Source organism: Dasypus novemcinctus, chromosome 17 (assembly GCF_030445035.2).
Source record: "Dasypus novemcinctus isolate mDasNov1 chromosome 17, mDasNov1.1.hap2, whole genome shotgun sequence".
In the NCBI taxonomy this organism is placed as follows: Eukaryota; Metazoa; Chordata; class Mammalia; order Cingulata; family Dasypodidae; genus Dasypus; species Dasypus novemcinctus.
This window is the reverse complement of record NC_080689.1, coordinates 62,333,627-62,355,950: the sequence shown is the minus strand read 5'-3', so window position 1 is coordinate 62,355,950 and position 22,324 is coordinate 62,333,627. Positions and strand designations below refer to the sequence as shown.

The 22,324-nt window shown below is 44.8% G+C and overlaps 1 protein-coding gene across 3 annotated transcripts in view; it reads left to right on the top strand.

Moving 5' to 3' along the window:
- Window positions 1-378: 378 nt before the first annotated feature.
- The window catches only part of LOC131273999 (C-type lectin domain family 4 member F-like), a 39,816-nt gene continuing 17,870 nt past the window's right edge, over window positions 379-22,324 (top strand). The window contains exon 1 of one of the 3 annotated variants that reach the window (XM_058278832.2): window positions 379-780. In XM_058278832.2, coding sequence (XP_058134815.1) covers window positions 758-780 — 23 coding nt within the window. In that variant the 5' untranslated portion in view covers window positions 379-757. The remainder of the gene's footprint in view (window positions 781-22,324) is intronic. The other 2 variants (XM_058278830.1, XM_071208896.1) reach the window with 2 other exon arrangements.

Sequence of the window (22,324 nt, the reverse complement as noted above, 5' to 3'; positions counted from 1 at the left end):
TTTAGGGAGCTGGACAACACCCATAACCCCAGAGGTCTCAGCAAGACAAAGATTATTGTCCTAGTTGAAAATGGAATCGGAATTAGTATAGGGGTAATCTTGGCTTTGAACTTAAATGGTCCAACAGTTTCTATTAAAATCACTAACAGCGTTACTTCTAAGCCCAGGATGTACCTACTTCCTGGACAAAAACATTCTAAGTGAGGCTTCATTTTTCACCCCAGGGAGGATTCAGATTTCCCGCTGGTAAGTTACTGCTATTCGCTCTCGGCTGCTGTGAGGGGCTCCCTAGTGGGTGAAGGTGGGCGTGAGAGCAGGGGAGCTGCCCGCGGGGGCACGGGACTTCGGCAGCGCGGGGCGGGCACTGCAGCCCCCGCCCTCCCGGCGCCCGCCCCGCGGCCGCTAGAGGGGGCTGTGCGGGCGCCGGGGCGCGGGCTGCTGTCAGCGCGCACGGGGAGGAGCGCGTTTCCTCGCAGCCCGGGGTGGGAGATGGATTTAGTTCTGATGGCAGCGCTGGAAGGGAGGCGCTGGAAGGAAAACTTTGTCAAGGAGCAGCAGCCTCTGTTGTCTGTGATCCCCACTGACCCGAAGAAGCAGCGAATGGCTGGGGGATTTCAGGCAGATGTGGGTAGAGAAACCCTTTCGGCCGCTCTGACCAGCGCGGGACTGCAGGAGGGGTAGGAAATATCGTCCTGCAGGTTAGCTGGGTGGATTTATTCAGCTGACTTAGAGGAGAATCCTACAGGGAAGACCAGAGATGGATGCGATGCCGCGCAGGAGGTAAGAACCTTAGGCTTGCCTTGGTTTCGCTAATTTTCATGGAATTTTCGAGCTTCCCAGCATCCCTCCCCTTCCCAGAGCTGCTGGGTCCAGATAGAGGAGTGCCCTGTCTGTTTTTGTAGGCATCTGTGCTGCAGCCCTTCCTAGTGGCTGGGTATGTATTTCACACCTACCGATTTCTGTTGGTGTAACATTGGAGGCCTTTTCGGAAATCGGGGCTGCCAGGCGCTGGTCTCCGCATGGGGGGCTGTGGGCCGGTTTGTCAGGAGAAGGATGTCTGCCAGGCGGGGCTTTCCTCTGGGTTCCCTGCCTTCCCTCTTGGCCGTCGCCCTGGACGCGCTCCCTTGGGGCCGGGTGGGCATCCGCAGCGTGGTTGTAGCTGCAGATGAGCAGGTGTGAGGTCTGCAGCCGCCAGCATTTTGTTAAAGGGAGCTGGCAGGTGACCTGGCCTGGGTGGGTTTGAATTTTTGTGCAACTCAACCACTTTGGAGGGAAACAAAAAACCCCACGGTCCCTGAGGAGACCTTGACAGTCTGTTGATCTCAGCTTCCATCTCCTTTCCTCACTTTCCCTGCCTGCCTCCCCTCCTCCATCCAGGGAGGCAGCGGGGAGTCCGGGTCCACGTCTACTGGTTTTGATAACCAGACTGCAGAGTACCTGGTGTTGGGGGTGGGGGCAGGAGGGGGATGGGAAGGGCAGGCAGCTTTAGGGTGCTGAGCAGGTGCTCTGGTCTGGCCTACTGTCTTGCCTTTTTTCTTCTTGCTCCTAATCTCTATCCCCTAAAAATGAAAAAAGCTCCAGCCCACATCCTATCCAATTCTTCCAAAAACTCTCGTTTATCTACAACATGACTATTACCCATCTGTTTCTTTACACCCACTCCTCCCTCTTGTTGCAGTTTGTCGTCTAAGATTTAACTGACTCAAATGAGTCTAATAAATAAGAGAAACCAAATTTCAGTTTTATAAATGGACGTTCTGTGTCTTCTGACTACCCCTAAGGAGCGCTCGTCTGGCCTCCCGACAGAAGCAAATGCACTGTGGGTGGACTCAGCTCTTCTCAGGTTGGAGGATATGAAATGTTTAACTTGTGCAGCGTGAGGTGTTCTCATTATGGGATTTTGAAATTGTTTTAAGGGAAAGTATTTGGTCGACATTTGAAGTGATATAAAGAAACTAATTGTGGAATTTCAGACTTGCAAGTATCTCTTCCCACTAGCATATAAATAATGAATAGTAGAGATTTTTTAAAGGGGTGTAAGTTATTCATTAATAGTTTTACTTTATGATGCCTTGCCTTCATTTTTGTAATGTGAGCAGACTCTTCTCAATGCTTGACCAGGATCTTGCCCAGCCCTCCTCACTGCCCCCAGTCTCCATTCCCCCTCCAAATAGGGCACAAGTAAAAGCAAAGTGTCTATTAGGATGTCTACATATTTGGAAAACCTCTGAAGAGAGACCATCTGTGGTCCAAAACCCATAAATCTACATTGGTTCTTAGGTACTAGGTTGCCTAGCTCTCTCAGAAAGGGCTTGTCACATACACAATACACACAAATGACTGAAATGACACACCACATGTAGTTTCTAGGCTTGGAGCAAATTTGCTGTAAGAGGGTGGAGGACTTGGCCCAGTGGTTAGGGCGTCCGTCTACCACATGGGAGGTCCGCTGTTCAAACCCCAGGGCCTCCTTGACCCGTGTGGAGCTGGCCCATGCACAGTGCTGAAGCGGGCAAAGAGTGCCCTGCCACGCAGGGGTGTCCCCCACATAGGGGAGCCCGACGCGCAAGGAGTGCACCCCGGAAGGAGAGCCGCCCAGCGCGAAAGAAAGTACAGCCTGCCCAGGAATGGTGCCCCACAGATGGAGAGCTGACACAACAAAAAGAAACACAGAAGCGAACAAAGAAGACGCAGAAAATAGACACAGAGAACACACAACGGGGGGGGGGAGGGGGAAATAAATAAATAAATATATCTTTAAAAAAAAATTTGTTGTAAGAATTACCATAGTACTGGAACTAGCAAACCTCAACTATTTTTTTTGTAAAGATTTTGTTTATTTCTTTTTCTCCCCTTCTCCCCCCCTCCCCCCAGTTGTCTGCTCTCTGTGTCCATTCCCTGTGTGTTCTTCTGTGACCACTTCTATCGTTACCATCGCCACCGCGAGTCTGTGTTCCTTTTGGTTATGTCATCTTGCTGTGTCAGCTCTCCATGTGTGCAGCACTATTCTTGGGCAGGCTGTGCTTTGTTTTGCACTGGGCGGCTCTCCTTACGGGGTGCACTCCTTGCATGTGGGGCTCCCCTACACGAAGGCCACCCTTGTGTGGCACGGCACTCCTTGTGGGCATCAGCACTGCGTGTGCGCCAGCTCACCACATGGGTCAGGAGTCCTGGGTTTGAACCTTGGATCTCCTGTGTGGTGGTTGGACACCCTATCCGTTGGGCCAAATCCACTTCCCCTTCTCGACTCCTAGACCCAGGTTTTTTGTTTTTGTTTTTTTTTAAGCAGTATATGCTTTTGCTTTCCAGAATTATTTTTGACATATTTATGTTTCATAACCGTATTATCAGCTGCTATTTAGACTGAGTTTTATATGGGCTACAGCACTCAATCCATATCCGATGCTTAATCTTTTTTTTTTTTTTTTTTACTAATTCCTTGATTAATTGCATTTTTTTTTTCAGGAAAAGCAGGACATTTTCTTAGTTCTTGCATGTGTATAAACTTTATATTATTCTCACACAGTAATACCATTATCTTGAGACATATAATTCTTCATCTAAACCTTTGCATCTTCAATTTTTTTTTCCTCTTCTGGCATTTTGTATTACAGAAAAGAAGTTTGTTGGCAATAGCTGTAAAATCAGTATACAAAAGTCCACAAAAGATTTTTCCCTTCTAATGCCTATTTTCTTTTAAAAATTTAAAAATATATAGCAATATACATAGAAAAATGCACAAAACATGTATAGCTCAGAGTATTACAAGGTGAAACACTAGACTACCTTTTTGTCTTTTTTTGTGGTAACTTGTAATATAAATTTTGCCATTTTAAGGCCATTTTTACTGCATTAAGTACATCATACATTTTTAGGTGTATAATTCAGTGGCATTAATTATATTTACAGTATCATACCCCCATATCTACCAACATTTCCAAAACCTTTTCATCAGCCCAAACAAATTCTTTACCCATTAGTAGTAATTCCCATTGCCCCTTCCCCTTAGCTCCTGGTAACCTTTAATTAACTTTGTCTCTATGCATTCGCTTATTCCAGATATTTCATTTAAATGGAATCATGCAATATCTGTCCTTTTGTGCCTGGCCTATTTCAGTGAGCGTAATGATTTCAAGGTTCATTCACGTTGTGGCATGTGGCAGCTCCACTACTTCTTATGGTTGAATAATAGTTTGTAGGGCTGGAGCTCGGGTCTCTGTTCATCTTTGGACACTGGCTCCCCCTGTTGGCTGTGGTGAATAATGCCGCTGTGAACATGGGCGTGCATGTATCTCAGTTCCTGTTTTCAAGTCTCCACCTGCCTGCCTTTTATGGTCATCATTTCCTTGCATTTGTAGTTTTGTACTCTGTAGATCAGACTTGTTTCTTTGAAACTTCATGAAACCGGAATTGTAGTTTGTCTTGCTCAGGGTTATGACTTTAACTGCTCCATGATGACTACTTTTATCAAATTCATCATAAGCATTCGGAGCCCTTTGCTGGTTCCCTAAGCTCAGCTGGTCTGACTGTGGCTGATGCAGCAGCACAGCTGAGGGAAAGAGGTTGTGCAGGACAGTGGCCAGTTTTAGACAAGCTTGAGGCGGGGATGGCTGGTAGAGAGCAGCTCCAGAGCAGACCAGTTCTCCTGCCTGCTTCTAGCCTGACCTCCCTCCCTCCAGAGTGGTCTTCCTGAAACAAAAATCTAATCTGTCCCTCCCCTCCTCTACGGATAAAACTCCAGCTCCTCACCCACCTCTCCTGCGTTACCTCTTCCTTCACGCTCTGTCCTGGGCACAGACTGAGGCTCATTGTCCTTCCTGACCGTGTGCAGCCAGCCTCCAGCCTACCTCAAGTACCTTCTGCTGTCTCATGTGCTTTCTCCCCACTTTTTGTCCTCCAAGTTGCTTCTTTTGGAAAACCAATAAAATAGAGAAACTTCTGGCAAACGTGTTTAAGACAAAAAAGAAAAAATCAATATTGGAAATGGCATGCAGAGTGAAGGGGAGCAGAGACCTGAAACTGTAACACCATGCATTATCATATCCTAGCATGTGTGAAAAGCTTGAAAAATGGCCAGTGTTCACTGAAAATATAAAGTGCCAGTATTTACTCAAGAAATAGAATACGTTCCTGGGTGGGAAAATCCGATGTTGCAATTGTCGATTCTCACAGTTTCTCTCACGTGGATGCTGCCCTCCTGATAACAAGAAGTGAGGCAAGTTTATTCCTACCTCTATATTCCTTTGGCAATTTTCTGTGGAATTTTGGAAGGGGTAGTTAAATGCTTGTGCTCAAATGCGAATCATCTTAAGGAAAAGTCAATAGAATTACATTTGTCACTGAAGTATTTTCCTTGAACAAGTGAGCTTATTAAACATTTTAAAAAACATTAATTTATTTAATGGGTATTTTTTGTCTTTATTTATTTTTTTAATACTACATTAAAAAAATATGAGGTCCCCATATACCCCCACTGCCCTCACCCCACTCCTTCCCCCATAACAACAACCTCCTCCATCATCATGAGACATTCATTGCACTTGGTGATTACATCTCTGAGCACCGCTGCACCTCGTGGTCAATGGTCCACACCATAGCCCATTAAACTTTGAAATGCATGGCGACTTTATGGAGATAGAACTTCATTGAACAGCAGGCATGATTTTCTGTCCATGTTACTTTATCGAGTATGAGTTCTGTCATGTTTGCTTTCTCTACACGGCAAGGAGCTCACATAAGAATCTCTTGACTTTTACTCTTCAAAATCCATGGTGAAAAGACACAGGAAAAGTGATGGTGGGTTCAGTTCTTTCTTCCTTTTCTTGTGTTAGATGGCAGAGCATCTGTACCAATTGTCTCAGTATTCCTTTATTTAGAATTTATTTTCCTTCCCACTTACCACCACCTTTCTCTTAGATCCTTCCAACACCCTCATTTGTGTCCTAAATTATCTCCATCTGTTACCATAGTTATGCAGTGTCCAGCTTAACCTGTTTCATGCTGTCCCTACCGTACTGTGAGATTTCCTTTCTTTTATTGCTTAAAAGATGGCATTTTCTTCTCCTGTCCCCCAATTTTTATTTTTAGGTTAATGCATGTGCACAGTTCATCAATAGGACTGAACAATTCTAATGACAACAACCCCTGCCCCACCTCAATCCCTTATTTTTTTTTCTTACAGATTTATTTTTATTTATTTAATTCCCCTCCCCTCCCCCGGTTGTCTGTTTTCTGTGTCTTTTTGCTGCATCTTGTTTCTTTGTCTGCTTCTGTTGTCATCAGCTGCACGGGAAGTGTGGGCAGCGCCATTCCTGGGCAGGCTGCACTTTCTTTCACGCTGGGCGGCTCTCCTTACAGGGCACACTCCTTGCGCGTGGGGCTCCCCTACAAGGGTGACACCCCTGCGTGGCGCGGCACTCCTTGTGCACATCAGCACTGCACATGGGCCAGCTCCACACGGGTCAAGGAGGCCCGGGGTTTGAACCGCGGACCTCCCATGTGGTAGACGGATGCCCTAACCACTGGGCCAAGTCCGCTTCCCCCAATCCCTTATTTACAGGCATCCTATTTTAGCTATGTTTTTCATTCTGCTATAGTTACCTCCATATCTCAAAATAATATGCAAATACTGCAGTTTCTGAGTTTAACTTTGATCCATTTCCTTGCCTGCTTGTTCCTTCCTGCTAGCTGTACATTTATTTCTTTTCCATCATCAGAGTTGTGGTGTTCACTCTGTTTCATAAGCACGGCTGTGTTTCTGTGTTTTGTCTGTGGGTGATTCTAAAAGCTGAAAACAGTTCATTATCTGACTGGGTTGAAACTGTTCACTGCCTGATAAATAACGTGCTTGCTAGGATTTCATATCCTTCTCCGGGGCTCCAGTCTCTCAGTCCTTCAGTCACTAAGTGGAAAGCTTTACGGGGTCAAGTTCAAATGGGTTTTAGACTCGGGTGCCCTGAGTGACTGACTGAGAAGGGCTGTAGGCTGGGGCACCATCGCCAGCCAAGCTGCTCTGGTTCTCCCCCTGCAGTGTGTGCTGCTTCTCTAGAGAAGATCACTCAGCCAGTGCCTAACTGTAGGCCCCTGGAGTGGGAGGGGGTGTGACAGGGGGCTGGTCTGTTTCCTAGGACACCTGAAGTTCCAGATATCTTCAGGGCTCTGCCAGACAGATCAACTGCCTCCTTGGCTCAGTATCCTTTGTCTGAAATCTAGACTGAGGTTGCTCAAACATTGGTCACCAGCCTACCATCTGCTTTTCACCCTCCAGAAACATCTCCTTTAGTGATGATCCAATTCTTCATTGTTATCGCAGGATTATATATTTCTATATCCTTATGACCAGTTTTGTGGGGTCTAGGGTCAGAAGACGTAAGGGATTGGTGGAATAGGCCTGCCATCTTGAATTGGAAGCCAGGGGCATTAATTTATAATCGAGCCATGCAGAGCGATAAAGCAGACCTTTGGCATGGCCATGATTTAAATTCAAGGCCTAGCAGAAGTTAACTTTTCTCTGTTATGAATGTCTTCTAATCGCAGCAGTACCTGTCAAGTCAGCTCCAGCACGTTCTCTGATCTGGAATAGTCTAGACACTTTGACCCACCTTCTTCAACCTTCCACTCAAAGGTTAATGATATTTGGTTTACATAAAACTCTTAACAAGTTCAATTATTTCTCTTCAGAGACTCCAGCAAAGTAGAAGGGGGCAAAGTAAAAATAAGTTTGGCTAGTCCTCTAACAGGGAATAGGGTAAAAATGAGCAATGAGAAACTAAAAACTTCTCCTGGGAGCCTAGATGGTAGCTGTTGCCCGAGTGCTATGGAAGATATTGGTCAGGGTTTCCAACACTTGATTTAGACCAGGAGACTAAGGAATTGTCTCAGTGAACTCACATATGATGGGGAGCGGCAGCTGCCTGTTTTCACCTGGACTAGAAGGGATGTGTGTTCAGAAAGTAAGTCTGGAGTTTCTATGCATGAGGAACTATGGTTGTCTCTGTTTCCAGCTAAGTTGCCAAATTTTTCAACTTTAGCAATGATCACTAAGACCAAAGATGGACTTTGGGATCCTGATATATATATATATATATATATTTAAAATTGTTTAAGTTATAGACTGTCAAACTCTTGTTTTGAAGCTTGAATTTATATTTGGTTCTGAATTGAAGACATCAAGATTAAGGATGTCAAAGAATTAAAATCCTTTTAAAAAGTATTTATAGATGAAAATGAAATGTCTAGGATTTGTTTCAAAAAAATACTTTTTGGGGGAGTGATGAATTAGAGATGAATTATCATCTAAACTGGCACACTCCAACCAGTCTGAAACTGGATGATTGGTACTTGGGGATTCATTATAGTATTCTCTCTAATTTTTCATAGGTTCAAAAGTTTCCATAATTAAAAATTTTCCATAATGAAAGAAAATCCATGGAGCTGCAAAAAAGTCTGTTTTGCATTGTCTGTGTCTTATTGAAATGGGAGACTTTCATCCTGAACCATGATGTTAAAAATTAACTTAAAGCACAAAATGAAAATACCTAGAGAATATTGCTAAAGGACAAATCTATTTAGTCAATTTATAATGGGACAAAAATCTATGGGCCCTGCAAGTGGGACATGCAGGAAGTAGTAATTAACTTGACAATGTTATGAAACAGATCTTTAGCTCCAGTTTATGCAAAAGAGCTTTTTCTTTAGTGTTGCAAATTGGGTTCATAGTTTATTTGAAAGATTTATTTCTTTCTCCCCGCTCCCTCCATTGTCTGCTCTCCCGGTCCATTCGCTGTGGTTCTTCTGTGTCTGTTTGTATTCTCATTAGGCGGCTCCAGGAACCAATCGTGGAGCCTTCTGGAGTGGGAGAGAGGCGATTATTCTCTTGCACCACCTCAGCTCCCTGGTCTACTAAGTCTCTTAGTGTCTCTCCTCTGTGTCTCTTTTTGTTGCGTCATGTTGCTGCATCAGCTTTCCACATTGGCTGGCACTCCTGCACAGGCCAGCTCTCTGTATGGGCCAACTCAGCACAAGGGCCAGCTTGCCTTCACTAGGAGGCCCTGGGTATCGAACCCTGGACCTCCTATTATGGTAGATGGGAGCCCAATTGCATGAGCCACTTCCGCTTACCACAGAGATTTTATGCACAGGTGGATGTAAGCCCAGAAAAAGCATGTTATCATTTGTTTGTTCCTGGGGCAAAAAAATCCAGACTGCTTTTCTATTTGCTTACTTATGTAAGGCAAGCTTATTGAGATATATATACAGTACAATCCACTTTTTTTAAGATGTATAGTCTTATTGATTTTGACAAACACAGTCATATGACCTCCACCAATGTTAAGACATAGAACAGTTCCCCTGTGCCCCTTTGTTGTGGATCCTCTCGCTCCACCCACAGCCCCGGGCAGCCACCGGTCCCTATAGTTTCCTCTATAGTTTCCAGAAAGGCATATAATGGAATCATACAGTGTTTGCTTTTGTGTCTGTCTGCTTTCACTGAGGACAATGCTTGAGATTCATCCAGATTACTATGGATGTTCTAAAATAACTATTGGATATACTACATATATACAATGGATCCATATGTATGGATTACGGATGGATACACTACAGTTTATTTAACCACTCATCACTGAAGGACATTTGGACTTGTTTCCAGTGGTTGACAATTATCAATAGAGCCACAGTGTAAATTGGCATAAAGACTTGTGTGTGAGATTCCAGTTCCCTTGGATAAATACCTAGGAATGGGATTGCAGCGTGGTGTCTTTTGTGTATGTGTAACTTCACAAGGCACTGCCAAACTCTTTCCAAAATGTACCATTTTGTGTCACCGTCAGCAATGTATGAGAATTCTAGTTGTTTTTGTCTTTTAAAAATTAAATCACATTGGTGTGGAGCAGTATGTCATTTTTAATTTGCATTTCCCTATGCCAAATGATGCTGAGCATCTTTTCATGGGCTTCATTCCACAATCTCTCTTCTTTATTGTCTGTTGGTGTTTTAAGTGGCAGCAGACAGGGGAAGGGTATTTGTTTCCTTAGTCTGAGAATAGGAGCAGGTGCAGCCCTGTAGGCCATCATGGGGGAGTGGAGGAGAGAGGCCAAAGGAAAGGCAATGTTCAGGGGATGAAGGCGGGATCTGGGGGATCTGAGTCCTGCTCAGGCTGCTTCTGGAGTTCTTCTCTGGAGGATTCTGTGGTTTGAATAATGAGGGGGCTATTTCCTAGGGAGAGAGGGAAGAGGGAGAGAGGGAGGGAGGAAGGGAAATGAGCTATAATATTGATTCCTTTTTTTTTTTTTGCTTATTCTGATTTGTGAACTTTATACCTTTAGTAAATTTTGTGTTGTTGTTGTTGTTTTTTTTTTCTGTAAATTTTGGGCCAGGGATTGGACCTCAGACCTCACATGTGGAAAGCTCTTGGTCATCCACTGAGCCACATTGTCTCCCCTGAGTTGTTTTTTTTTTCCATTTGTTATGCTTGTTGTTTATTTTTGTATCTTACAGGAGGCACTGGGAGCCCCAGGACCTCCCATGTGAGAGGCAGGGGCTCAAGTGCCTGAGCCACATCTGCTCCCACTGTAAATTTTTTTTTCTTTTGAGGGATGGTTTTATTTATATATTTTTTAAAAATATTTTTATTGTCTTTTTTTAAATGGAGAAATAGATCACACAAAATGTTACATTAAAAAGCATGAGGTTCCCATATATCCCACTCCCCACCCCCCACTCCTGCTCCCCCCACATCAACATCCCTTTTCATCAGTAAGGCACATTCGTTGCATTTGGTGAATACACCCTGGAGTGCTGCCACAGCTCATGGACCATAGTTTGCATTGTAGTTCACACTCTCCCCCAGTTCATCCAGTGGGTCATGGCAGGATAAACAGTGTCCTGCATCTTTCCCTGCAATATCATTCAGAACAACTTCAAGTCCCAAAAATGCCCCATATCACACCTCTTCCTGCCTCTCCCTGCCCTTAGCAACTCCCGTGGCCACCATCTCCACATCAATGATACAATTTCTTCCATTGCTAGTGTCACAACAGTTCTATAGTAGAATACCTGCAAGTCCACTCTAATCCATTTCTTCCATCTTGTGGACCCTGGGATGGTGATGTCCATTCCACCTCCAAATCGAGAGGAGACTTAGATCCCACATGGCTGATGGATGTGATTCTCCTCCTTGCAGTTGTAGACACTCTCAGTTTCCTGATGTTGTGGTTGACCATTCTCACCTCCCCATCAGCTGACCTAGGTGCATCCAATGAACTGGAGAGTAGCTATTGCAACTCTGCTGAGGCTCAGGGCCCAGTTGGCACATGGACAGTTCAGAGATTCAAGTCTCCTGCATATACATAAACCCCAGCACCAGTCACAGGTTCAGTAAAAGTGACAAATGAGGCATGTGTAGAGAGGACACATCTGAGTCCAACTCCATCACAATCAGGAGCACAAATTGCAGAGTAGGACCCACTGGCAAGGCAGTGAACTCTATAGAGTCATTTGTTATGACATAGAACCTGTGTGTTTCATAGTTCTCAGGAGCACCACTACCTGGGGTTGTATCTTCATTGACTGTCTCTGGGATCCTGCTCAGATGTGCATAAGTGTGACCCCTCTGATGACCTCCTGACTAATTTTGAAGTCTCTTAGCCATATAAACTCATTTCTCTTTACAATTTCCCCCTTTTAGTCAAGGTCTTTCTCTAGTTGGATCACCAGCTGGTGATGGTAGTAATCCCTTGGTGCCAGGGAGGCTCATCCCCAGGAGTCCTGTCCCACACTTGGGGGAAGGTCATGCCTTTACATACTGAGTTTGGCTTAGAGAGTGGACACATTTGAGCAACATGGAAGCTCTCAGGAGGTAACTCTTAGGTACCCTGCAGCTCTAGGCCTAGTTGAAATTTCAAGCACACAGGCTCATAAGCATAGTCATCAGTATCAAGGGCCCATCACTGGACCATTCTTCTTCATTGTCTTTGTCCTTGCACTTGGGGGATTGTTGCTCTTCCACAGGGGAATGTGACCTAGCTCCCCAGGATGGAAACTCAGCAGTCCCTTGTTGTCATGTGTAATTCTATCCACTATGACAAGACCCAGTGAACATCTGAACATATCTAAACCCTATATACATGCCCTGAAGAACTCCCTCCCACCCATGCATCCCCCATCAATGACAACCCACTTCAGTGCTCCTCCTGTGCCACAGTTGAACCCCTCTGTAATCAAAAACTTCCTAAAAATGAAGCCTAATATTGCCAAATTCAATTACCAGGATAATTAAATAGTATTGACAGGTTTAATTTAGAAATAGAATACATAATAATTTAGAAAAACTGAAAGTAAAAAATAAGTTGGGGTATTTAAAAATGAAGAGTATCATGAAATCATTGCTGAGAAAGTAGGTAAAAGGTTTGATGTGTGGTGTTTGGGTGTTCCCTATATTGTATATGTGACTTTACTGTGATCTAAAACTTTTTAGAAGTCAAATTAAAAAAAAAAGGATGTAGACACTGAGGAAGGAATGGATGAGATTGCCTTGCCACTGTACATGCAGGGCAACACCTATTACTGTGCTGAAAGGCAAAATGTCAAAAACAAAGTTTATGTAAATATTTCTTTAACAAAGATAAAGTTGGCCCAGATAGAAACCCTACAGTTAATTCTCCTGGGAAGGGTAAAGAAAGATCCCATAAAATATATCCATAATAAAAATTGAGATATACTAGCAACAATGAGTAAAGTATCACGTATAGCGGGCACTTCTGTATGGTTTAACCAGACATCTTCCTAAACATCCCCTATGTGCAGTTACTGTTCCCAGTGGTGGTGGCAGGGGCAGTGTTGGATGCCAGGAGCAGGCAGGCAGATGCTACTTGTGCAAACACAGCAACATGCTAATCACTGACCCCTGTTAAAAAGAAATATTCAGGTAACATGAAGGAGTGATTACAGGAGGGTGCTTTAGCAGGGTGGGCAGGGAAGGCCTCTCTGGGGAGGTAGCATTGAGTTGACTCAGGTGGGTTGGTGGGATTGGGTCAGAGGATTAGGTAGTGTGGCCAACTGCAGCCATTTTCATGATGTGATTTGAGATGATATCATGGGCTGAGTGGGGATAAGGAGGGTGATGAGATTTGGGGAGGAGGTGAGAAGGTGGAAAATGGTCCTCCTGAAGCGTCTATACCAGGGAAGGGCAGATTGTCTGGCAATGAGAAATCCTCTGAAGTGGATAGAGGTAATTTTGAAGTGAGTCAGGCAGCCCAGTTGTATGCAAGTGCCAACTGCTCAGATGCAGACAGGGAGCAAGGTGATGTTGGGTTAACCAAGCTGAGGACTCTGTGGGGTGGGAAGAGTGGAGGGAGAGAGGAGAGAGGAATTAGAGGTGTTTTACAAGGACTGCTTGATTTAAGTTAGATGAGGAGGGATGCAAAGTGTGGAGATTATGGGGAGAGAAGGGAAAGAGTAGGAAGTTTCTCAGACATCGGAGAATTGCTGCAGTGGAGCAGCCAGAGTACATGGGCTGGAAGGGGTTGGTCAGGGAAAGTAGGATGTCAAAATCCAGACTTTGAAAGTGGTGATCTTGGTGATGCGAGATCTGGGTAATATGACCAGTAATATGCGAGATCTGGGTAATATGAGATCTGGGGAGGCGTGGCTGAGGCTGCTGTCAAAGGAGGGGTGATGGGAGATCAAGTTTGAGGATAGATACTTCCAAGGTGATGAGGGTTTTTGAAGGAGAAGAGGATGGAGGTGGCTGTAAGGCCCAAGGAGGTTATGTACCCTTGTCCAGGACCTGGGGCATGTGGGATGTGGGAGGTGAGCCAGCTGCCACAGGACAGTGCTTGTAGGGGACAGTGTGCCAGGGTGAGCCTGGCCAGAGAGGCTTGAATTTTGGATCATGTAAATGGGCTTTACATAGCCAGATTAGGGGGTGCTGCACAACATTATATGATTGTTCAATGAGATTGGTTTCCAAGCAGAAATGAAGGTAACCAAGGAGGCATTATTGAGTTTGGGGTCATTCAAAACTCTATTAAAAGCAATTAACAGTTTCTGGTATTGTTTCCGAAGTTTCAGTCTCATGAAGAACCTCCTAGCAGTTCTTGTGAACTGTAAGAAGAGGAGAAAAACTCCCTCTCTTGAGGCATCTGTTCTCATGTCACTAATTCCTGTATCCTTCCAGCCCCAGCCATAAATCTCATGGCGATGACAGAAGGTATCTATCCTTTCTCATCATCATCTTGCTGTGGCTCCAAGATGACTCCCTTGTCCAGCTGTGTTCTCATGGTGACCTTGAATGTAATAAAATACTGATAAGAATAATGAGGATAGATGGGGAGATGCTGTATTTTCTAGTGATTGTGGATGTATGCCTTGGAACAGAACACTTCTTGAGGAATGAAACATGATAGAGGATAACATGGATTGAAAAATAATATCCATGGCTCAGAATCTGAATACCCCACACTACCTGGCTTTTTGAGGTTCACTTTCACACTCTCCAAAAGGACTAATCCCTCTTTTCCAAATCTCTTTCCCTCCCCATTTCCTCTCTCCCTGCTGATGTCATTGCCTTTGACATGATTAAGAAATATTAAAGCAATGAGCCAGGTGCTCCCTTATCTTCTTACTGCTAAATCTACCAGCCTCCCTGCATCTGTACCTACTTTCCCACCTCTTGCTTTGTGTCAGATGACCTTCCTTCTATCAGAGGCCATCCTTCCCCCTAGGCTCTGGGCTCCTTCTTTGTCACCTTCTCAAATACTACTCCACAAATTGGTCCTGCTCCTTCCTGCATCAGTTCCATTCTTTCTCTTGTCCTCCCTCTTCCCATCCCCCTCTCTCTCTCACAATTTTCTCATTGGCATTCAGCCATATTCTAATATTGCTTACCTAAATAATTCCAGCTACGGTCCCACTTCTCTATCTTCCCAACACAAGTCCTTGAAAGAGTTGCCCTTGTTCACTGTCTGATTTGCTCTTCCTGCTATCTGCTCTTGGGCTTCTATCCCCTGCTCTTGCTAAGGTCATTGATGACCCCTACATTGTCATGTCTAATGATGACTTCTCTGTTCTTACCTTACTCAAGCCATCAGCAGCATTTGACATAATTGACCACTTCTTGAAACATTTATTTCTCTTACCTTCTGGGGTACCTCATTCTCCTGGTTTTCCCTGGCCTCACTGGCTGTTGACCATCTTTGTGGTTCCCTTCTCTTTCTCTAGACCTGTAAGGTGTGGGAAGCCCAATGGCTCTGCCTAGGGTCACTTACTTTTACTACATGTTTTGTCTGGGAGAGCTCATTTAAGCTCTGGCATTAGACTCCCTTTGTATGCTAGTAGCCCACGATCTATCTCCCCAGAACTCTAGTCCATGGGTTCTCAAGTTTTAATAGGGAAGTTTTAATGTGGGAGGAATAAAGATTTTGCTGGTTTGGGACAGGGCTTGAAATTCTGCATTTCTAAGAAGCTCCCAGTTGCTGCTGCTGATCCTTAGCTCCTACTTTGAGTTTGTGAGGCTGCAGACTTTTATATCCAACTGCCTCCTTTACATATTCGCATGGATGTCTTGTCAGCATCTCAGAACCAGATGAACAAGGCCCAGTTAGAGCTCCTGGCTTCTTTCTTCATAGCTCCTTCTCTCTGCATTTTCCTTACCTCAGCATCCCAGTCACTCAAGCCAAAAATCTTGGTGTTGTCCTTGGTTTCTCTCTTTCCTTCACTCTACCATCCAATCCATCAGTAAGTTTTGTTGTCTCAGTGACCCAAACATACCCCTGGTGTTTCCACTTGCTCCATAATCACAGCAGTGGCAGATGTTGATTACTTCCTGTACGTTCAGCTGTTTGCTAATGATAGATTTTTAAAATTTATATACATTTAAAGTCTAATAATAAAAACCCCATGAACTAGATGCTATTATTAATCCCACTCTTTTGTGTGAGAAACATGGACACATAGCCAATAAATATTTGTGGGTTGTATAAAGAATAAACTTATAACTAGATAACACCTACCTATGGTGTATGACTTAACCCCCATTCATTTTTTGGTTTGTTTTTCGCTTTTGTTAAAAATAAAATAGTCACTAGTGTTATTGATATACTTCGAGATTAGGGAGACAGTATCAAATTTTAAGTTGTCTGTGTCCTTGCTAAATGCAAATTACATTGAAAATGCCCACAGGCAAATATCCAAATGGTGTGCCTGTTAGAATTTATACTCACTGTGGCTTCCTCAAACCTTTTTTTGACAAAATCTGTATGCATTTAAGACATCAAAAGTATTTATGTCTAATTATAGTATTGTAATGCACCCTACTAAGACTCTGTCTACTTGCAAAAAAGCAGTGATTCTTTTACTTCTCATTACATCACTGCATATTCTGTAACTTGTGGGATCTACTGAGAAATGACATTCAAGCTCCAATATTGTTTTCCTCTTCTATCATAATTTTCTTTTGTGTTCAGCCATTCTGAAACTATTGTGCTCTTTGTAAGTCATCATACTTGTAAAGGTGATGAGAAATGCCAGGGGCTCAGGAATAAGCATCCTAAATGGTCAAGCAGGTAGAAACTAGTTCATATGAAGAAAGTTTAAAGAAACTTGGATTTAAGTTGGAGAAGGGCAAGTTAAGGAAATACTTGATGCTGTTTACTTCAAAGGAAATCTTTAGTAAATTTGTTCTTAAAGACATCTTTTATAATGTGAATAATTTACCTAATTCTATATGTAAGTTTCTCTTAAGGGTAAGAGAGAGTTACATTCATTTTTGTCTTAGTAATTTCTATTACAGCCCTATCTAAACAAACAGTCCTCTCATTTAGAACTCTCAGTGCACCAAGGCACAGGGCTCTGACCCTAGGCCAGGCAGGTAACTAATGCCAAATGCAGGGTTTCTGAAAAGTGCCTCTTCACGGCTTTTTTTTAATGTCAACTTCTTGCTTGTTTAATGTCAGAATTCAAGATGTTATTTGCTTTCAAGGTAAAGAGAAGGAAATAATAAGATATGGCAGAGAAGATAGGTAGGGAAGAGACAGGCTCTCTGGGTAACCAGACCTTGGTGCTGACCCTAAGTTCTCATCCCTGGAGCTGGAAAAAGTTAAAATGATTTTAATAGTCTGCGATCAGTTTTACATTAAAACTTTTACTAAGAACTTATGCTTATGTCCTACAAAGGCATGTTGTTTCACTGGGCCCAGGAGAGAGAGCTGGGGAAAGCACCTGAAACACTGTTCCCTAAAGTATATTTGGTAGGACACTGGTCACAAGAAAGGTAATGTGAAATAAAAGCTTCCATAGTCAGAAATCAGGCGACACTGTACCTTCCTCTTGGACTGTCATTGAGCATCTCAGATAAAAAGGCTTGCAGAGGTCCTCTAATGAAGATTTGTGTTTACTCCATTATAATTGCCAAACATATTGAACAGGGTAATTTTTGTCTAACATTCTATGTTGGTTAAAGATTGCATCCAGCTACCTGAAGCAGAAACCCAACCACAGTGACTTAGCCAAATGTGGGTTTATTTCCCTCACCTAGGAAGGCCAGAGGGCAGCAGCCTGGGGCCTGGGCAGCGGCTCGTGATGGAAGCAACCTTCCAAGCTCCTTCTGTCTCCACTCTGCCACACTTAGCAGGTGGTGTCCTTTCTCATGGAAGTTTGCAAACCAGATACTCCTTTTCCAGCCTCTCATCCACCTTGTAGACAGGGAGCAGAAGGAAGAAGTGGTGAAGGAGAAGGGGCAGAATTGTTATCAGGAAAATGGCCTTTCTTAGACATTCCCAGCAGATATCTGCTTACACTTTATTTACCAAGACTGTGTCAAATGTCTGTAACTTCAGGGAAGGCTGGGAAATGTAGTTTTTCAATGGGCACCTTGTACTTCTAATGAACCTGGGGTTCTATTAGGAAAGAAGGGTAGAAAACTATTGTCTGGGCAGCTAGCGGGTGACTGGGAATTCACCCTTGTTAAACATTTGTCTTGTCCTTCACAAGGGTGCTTCCTATAGATTTCCAGGTTTTTAGCATCAGCCTCCAAATTTAATCTCACCAAACATTTTAGCTGAGTACAGCTCAAGCCATTCATTCAAGTGCCTTTACTTGTATGGCTACGCCAAGTGTCTTTTAAATTATTTAATGGCTTGATGTGTGTTTACACTCCTAAGTTCATTTTCTTTAATGTGCTCCACTGGAATTTGAAACTGTCCTTTCTACACCCCTCAAGCCCCCTAAAGACATAACTACCATGTTTAAAGTACTATTCTTGGAATGCTCTTTCTTCTGGTCAACATTTAGAACATTCAAAAGACAGAGGCTTCCACCTTCTCAGAGGTTTCCTGACAATGCTACTCGATCATATTTGTGCTCACACTGGTGCTGGACAGAGCCCCAAATATGATCAATCTGAATTCTTCCTGACAGTTGAAATAGCTTCTTTTTTTTTTTTTTTTTTAAATAAACATTGAGAGCCTGCAGTATGTCAGATGTGGTGTTAGGTCTGGGAATAGATAGAAATAGATAGATGAACAGGACAGATGTGGTCCCTGCCTGCATGGAATGTAGTCGGGAGACACATTGAGCAGACAACTAACAATGTGATGGATGATGCAAGGAGGATGAAGGCCAAACACGCTAGTGTAGAAGTGGGTGAGGAATAGGCAAGTCACAGGCGAGTAAATCCCGTGGTCAACAAACACGTGAAAAGATGTTCGACCTCACTAGTGGTGAGGGATTTGTAAAGAAAATGAACAATCAGACACCATTTCTTACTCAGCAGATTGTCCAAAATGAAAGAGTAACAATACCCTGTGCTGGATGTGGAAAGAGGGCCAGTGACAACGGGAATGTTGTTGCCTTTTTGGAAAGTAATTAAGCAATTGCTCCTAATTAAAAAACACACATGCTTGTTGATCCAGCAGCCTCATTGCTGGGAATAATTCAAGTTTGTTTTGTGTTATTGTTTATGGTAGTCAGTAGTGCTTCTTTAACAGACTTTTCTGAACAGGAGGAAAGAGTAGTCTAAAAGCAAAGAAGACATTCTCACCTCCATGTGGAAAATGAGAATAATTTTGGCAAAAATGGTACCAAATGTATGTTTGTCCTGATGTGGATAGCACATGATGCTGATCTTCCTAAGAAAACAGCTGCATCCATGGAGCACTTCTGATGTTATGAAGGGAACACTTTGGTGGGAAGCTTACAGAGCTCTAGAACGTTGACCTAATTGAATTTTATTTTATTTTTTAAAGATTTATTTTATTTCTTCCTCTCCCCTTCCCCCCACCCCCTTGTTGTCTGCTGTCTTTGTCCATTCACTGTGTGTTCTTCTGCATCTGCTTGAATTATCCTCTGGCACTTGGAAACTGTGTCTCTTTTTGTTGCATCATCTTGTTGCATCAGCTCTCTGTGTGTATGGTGCCACTCCTGGGTAGGCTGCACTTTTTTTGCGTGGGTCAGCTCTCCTTGAGAGGCGCATTCCCTTGCGTGGGGCTCCCCTACGAGGGGACATCCTGTGTGGCACGGCACTCCTTGCACACATCAGCACTTTGTGTGGGCCAGCTAACCACATGGGTCAGGAGGCCCTGGGTTTGAACCTTGGACCTCCCATATGGTAGGCAGATGCTCTATCAGTTGAATCAAATCTGCTTCACAGGGTGTTAGTTCTTGCTACCTGCTTAATGCTCCCTTTCTTAGCTTTAAATGAAAAAAAAAAAGTATCATTTAAAGTCCCTACTAGGGGAACTCTTTTTTAAAATGGCACCTGCTTCGAGGTCTTCTCATTTCCCTCTCAACCAGCTAGGAAGAAATAGAAAAAGGCAAAGCTGGGAAGTGGATATGGCTCAACTAGTTGGGCTCTCGCCTACCATATGGGAGGCCTTGGGTTCATGTCCGTCAGGGCCTCCGTGTGAGGGCGAGCTGGCCTGTGCAACGGAGAGCTGCCTGCCTGGGGCCTGCAGAGAGCTGGGGCAGCAAGAGGAGCAGCAGAGGGAGACAAGCAGATACAGAAAAAACAAAAGACGCGCAGGGAATGGCCACAGAGAGGAGACAGCAAAAGAATGGAAAAAACCGCAAGGGAGGGGGTAATAAATAAATAAAAATCTTAAAAAAAAAAAACAAAACCAAAAACACGGTTTCTTGCACTTAACGTAAGCTGCCCAATTTTCCCTGAGGCCGGCCTCTCTTCTGCCCCAGCAGGGCAGGGGCTGTGGGGGGCGGGCCCGGCCTCGCGCTCAGCCATGGATGCTGCGCCTGAGCCGTCAGGGCCCAGCCCGGCGCCGCCGCCTTCCTGGACGCCCCGGAGGCCGAGGTGCTGCAGGACGTGCTGCGGGAGCAGTTCGGGCCGCTCCCAGGCTGGTTGCCATCTGCCGGCTCAGGCGTCTGCCCTCGGGCGACTACTCGGCGACCCAGGACATGCAGTTGGTGCTGGAGCGGCGGCGCGGGGCCAAGGCCAAGGAGCGCGGGCGTCCAGGGCCGTCGCTGCTCCGCCGCCTCCGACCCCTTCCCGCGGGCGGGCGGGCCCTGCCCTCTCAGCCTACCCGGGGCGGCCTCCCTCGCTGCGGCTTTGGACCTCCTGAAGTCCCCCTCATGCGCCTGGTTGGCGGGGCAGTGATGGTGGCTTTGGTGCCCCTACCATCGCCTGGCTGCTTTTTGCGCGCCGCGCGGGTGGCCTCCTCACCACCTGGGCTTGCGCGGGAATCAGTTCCGGGATGGGGACAGCTGAGGCTCGCGACGGCTGCAAAAATGTCTCCTGCGGACAGGTGCTTTTAAAGAGCTCATTAGTGCAAGTACGCGAAGCCTCAGTTTCCCGGCCGTGTGTGCTGGTCCAGTGCTCAGGTCCCAAAGGACGCCCCCTTCCACCTTTTCTCCGCATCTCAGTCTCAAAGCAAATCCCAGTGGGAGGAGAGCCGCGGGCGGTTCTTTTGAGTAAGGAGCGCAGGCGCCTGCGTGCACCAGGCTCCCCTCCACCACCTGTGGGTGCTCGCGGTCTTGACTGAACGCAGTGCTCCATGGGCTGCTGTTGAGCGGCATCTACTGGTAGCTTTTATTGTCGCGTCTTTCTCCTCGAGTGCCAACTGGGTCTGGTTTACCCTCGCTGGCAGGTCAAATCTGGTCTCATTCCCACCTCTGCAGTCTTTGGGTTTGGTGCTGCAGGGGCGCATCCCGGTGGCGCAGGGAGGGGTGCGTGCCTTTGGGGCCGGGCTTGGAGAAGTTCTGCTGGGAGCTGTTCCTGAAGACCCCAGGCCCTTTAGAAACGTGGCCTGGGAGGAAGCAGGAGCTTGCCTTTGGGAAAAGGTGTGAGGAGAAAGGCTTGTGAAAGAGGAGCAGACTTGAGGGGAAGTGGAGAAAATTGCAGGGCTGGGGCCGCCTGCTTTGACCACACACTAGCCCTTGATGAAAAGAATCCTGTTATCTGATCTGGTACCTCTAAAACGAGATTCAGATCTAATATTTTGTTTTAAGTGGGCCTTATCACTCTGAAGAAATTTTCTTCAGAAACCCAGCCCTGGTTTTAGCCATGGCTTTTAAATTAGTGACATTTATTCTTTATAACAAAATTAAATCACCTGGAAAGTATGGACATGGCTAAAGAGGGACCTGAGACACATAACCCAGATGGAACTACCCAAACATTTCTGTGTATCCTTCTAGTCTTTTTCCCTCTAGTTGTGTGTAAAAGTGTAATACCCCATACCTCTTTCACTTTTTTGCACATAAGATTATCGAGAGCATTTCTTCATTCTTAAGGTTTTCCTTCAAAGAACAGCTTTTGATTGCATAGTCTGTCGTATAGATGGACTGTAACTTATCCAGTACCTTGCTGGGCATATGTGTCACCTGCAGCTCTTTACTGAACATCCACCTGTGCATGTTAGATTGCTGCCTTAGAATAAAATGCTAGAAGTGAAAAATTACTGAGACATGGAACATGTACGCTCATCTGATTTTTTTTTTTTTTTGATACAAGTTTCCCAATTGCTTTCTAGAAAGACATAACAATTGATATTCCCTCTTATAGGAAGAAGACTGTTCCCTTTTCGTTCTCTCCCCAATGTTGGGTATGATTTAAAAAATGTTGCTAGCTTTTTTTAGTTTGTAGTTCTTTCATTTAACTTAAATATTTTCATATATCCATGAACATGCGGTCCTTGTGTTCTGTTAGTTGACTATACCCACTGCCCACTTTACCACTCTGGAATGGAAGGGGGCTCAATATAAATACGGATCTTGGCTGCATGGTTCCCAGGGGGAGCCAGTTCTTCTAGGGCCTGTGTCCTCCAGGGGCAAGGTCATCAGAGTTCCAGGACTTTAGAGCTGGGAAACAGGGGCG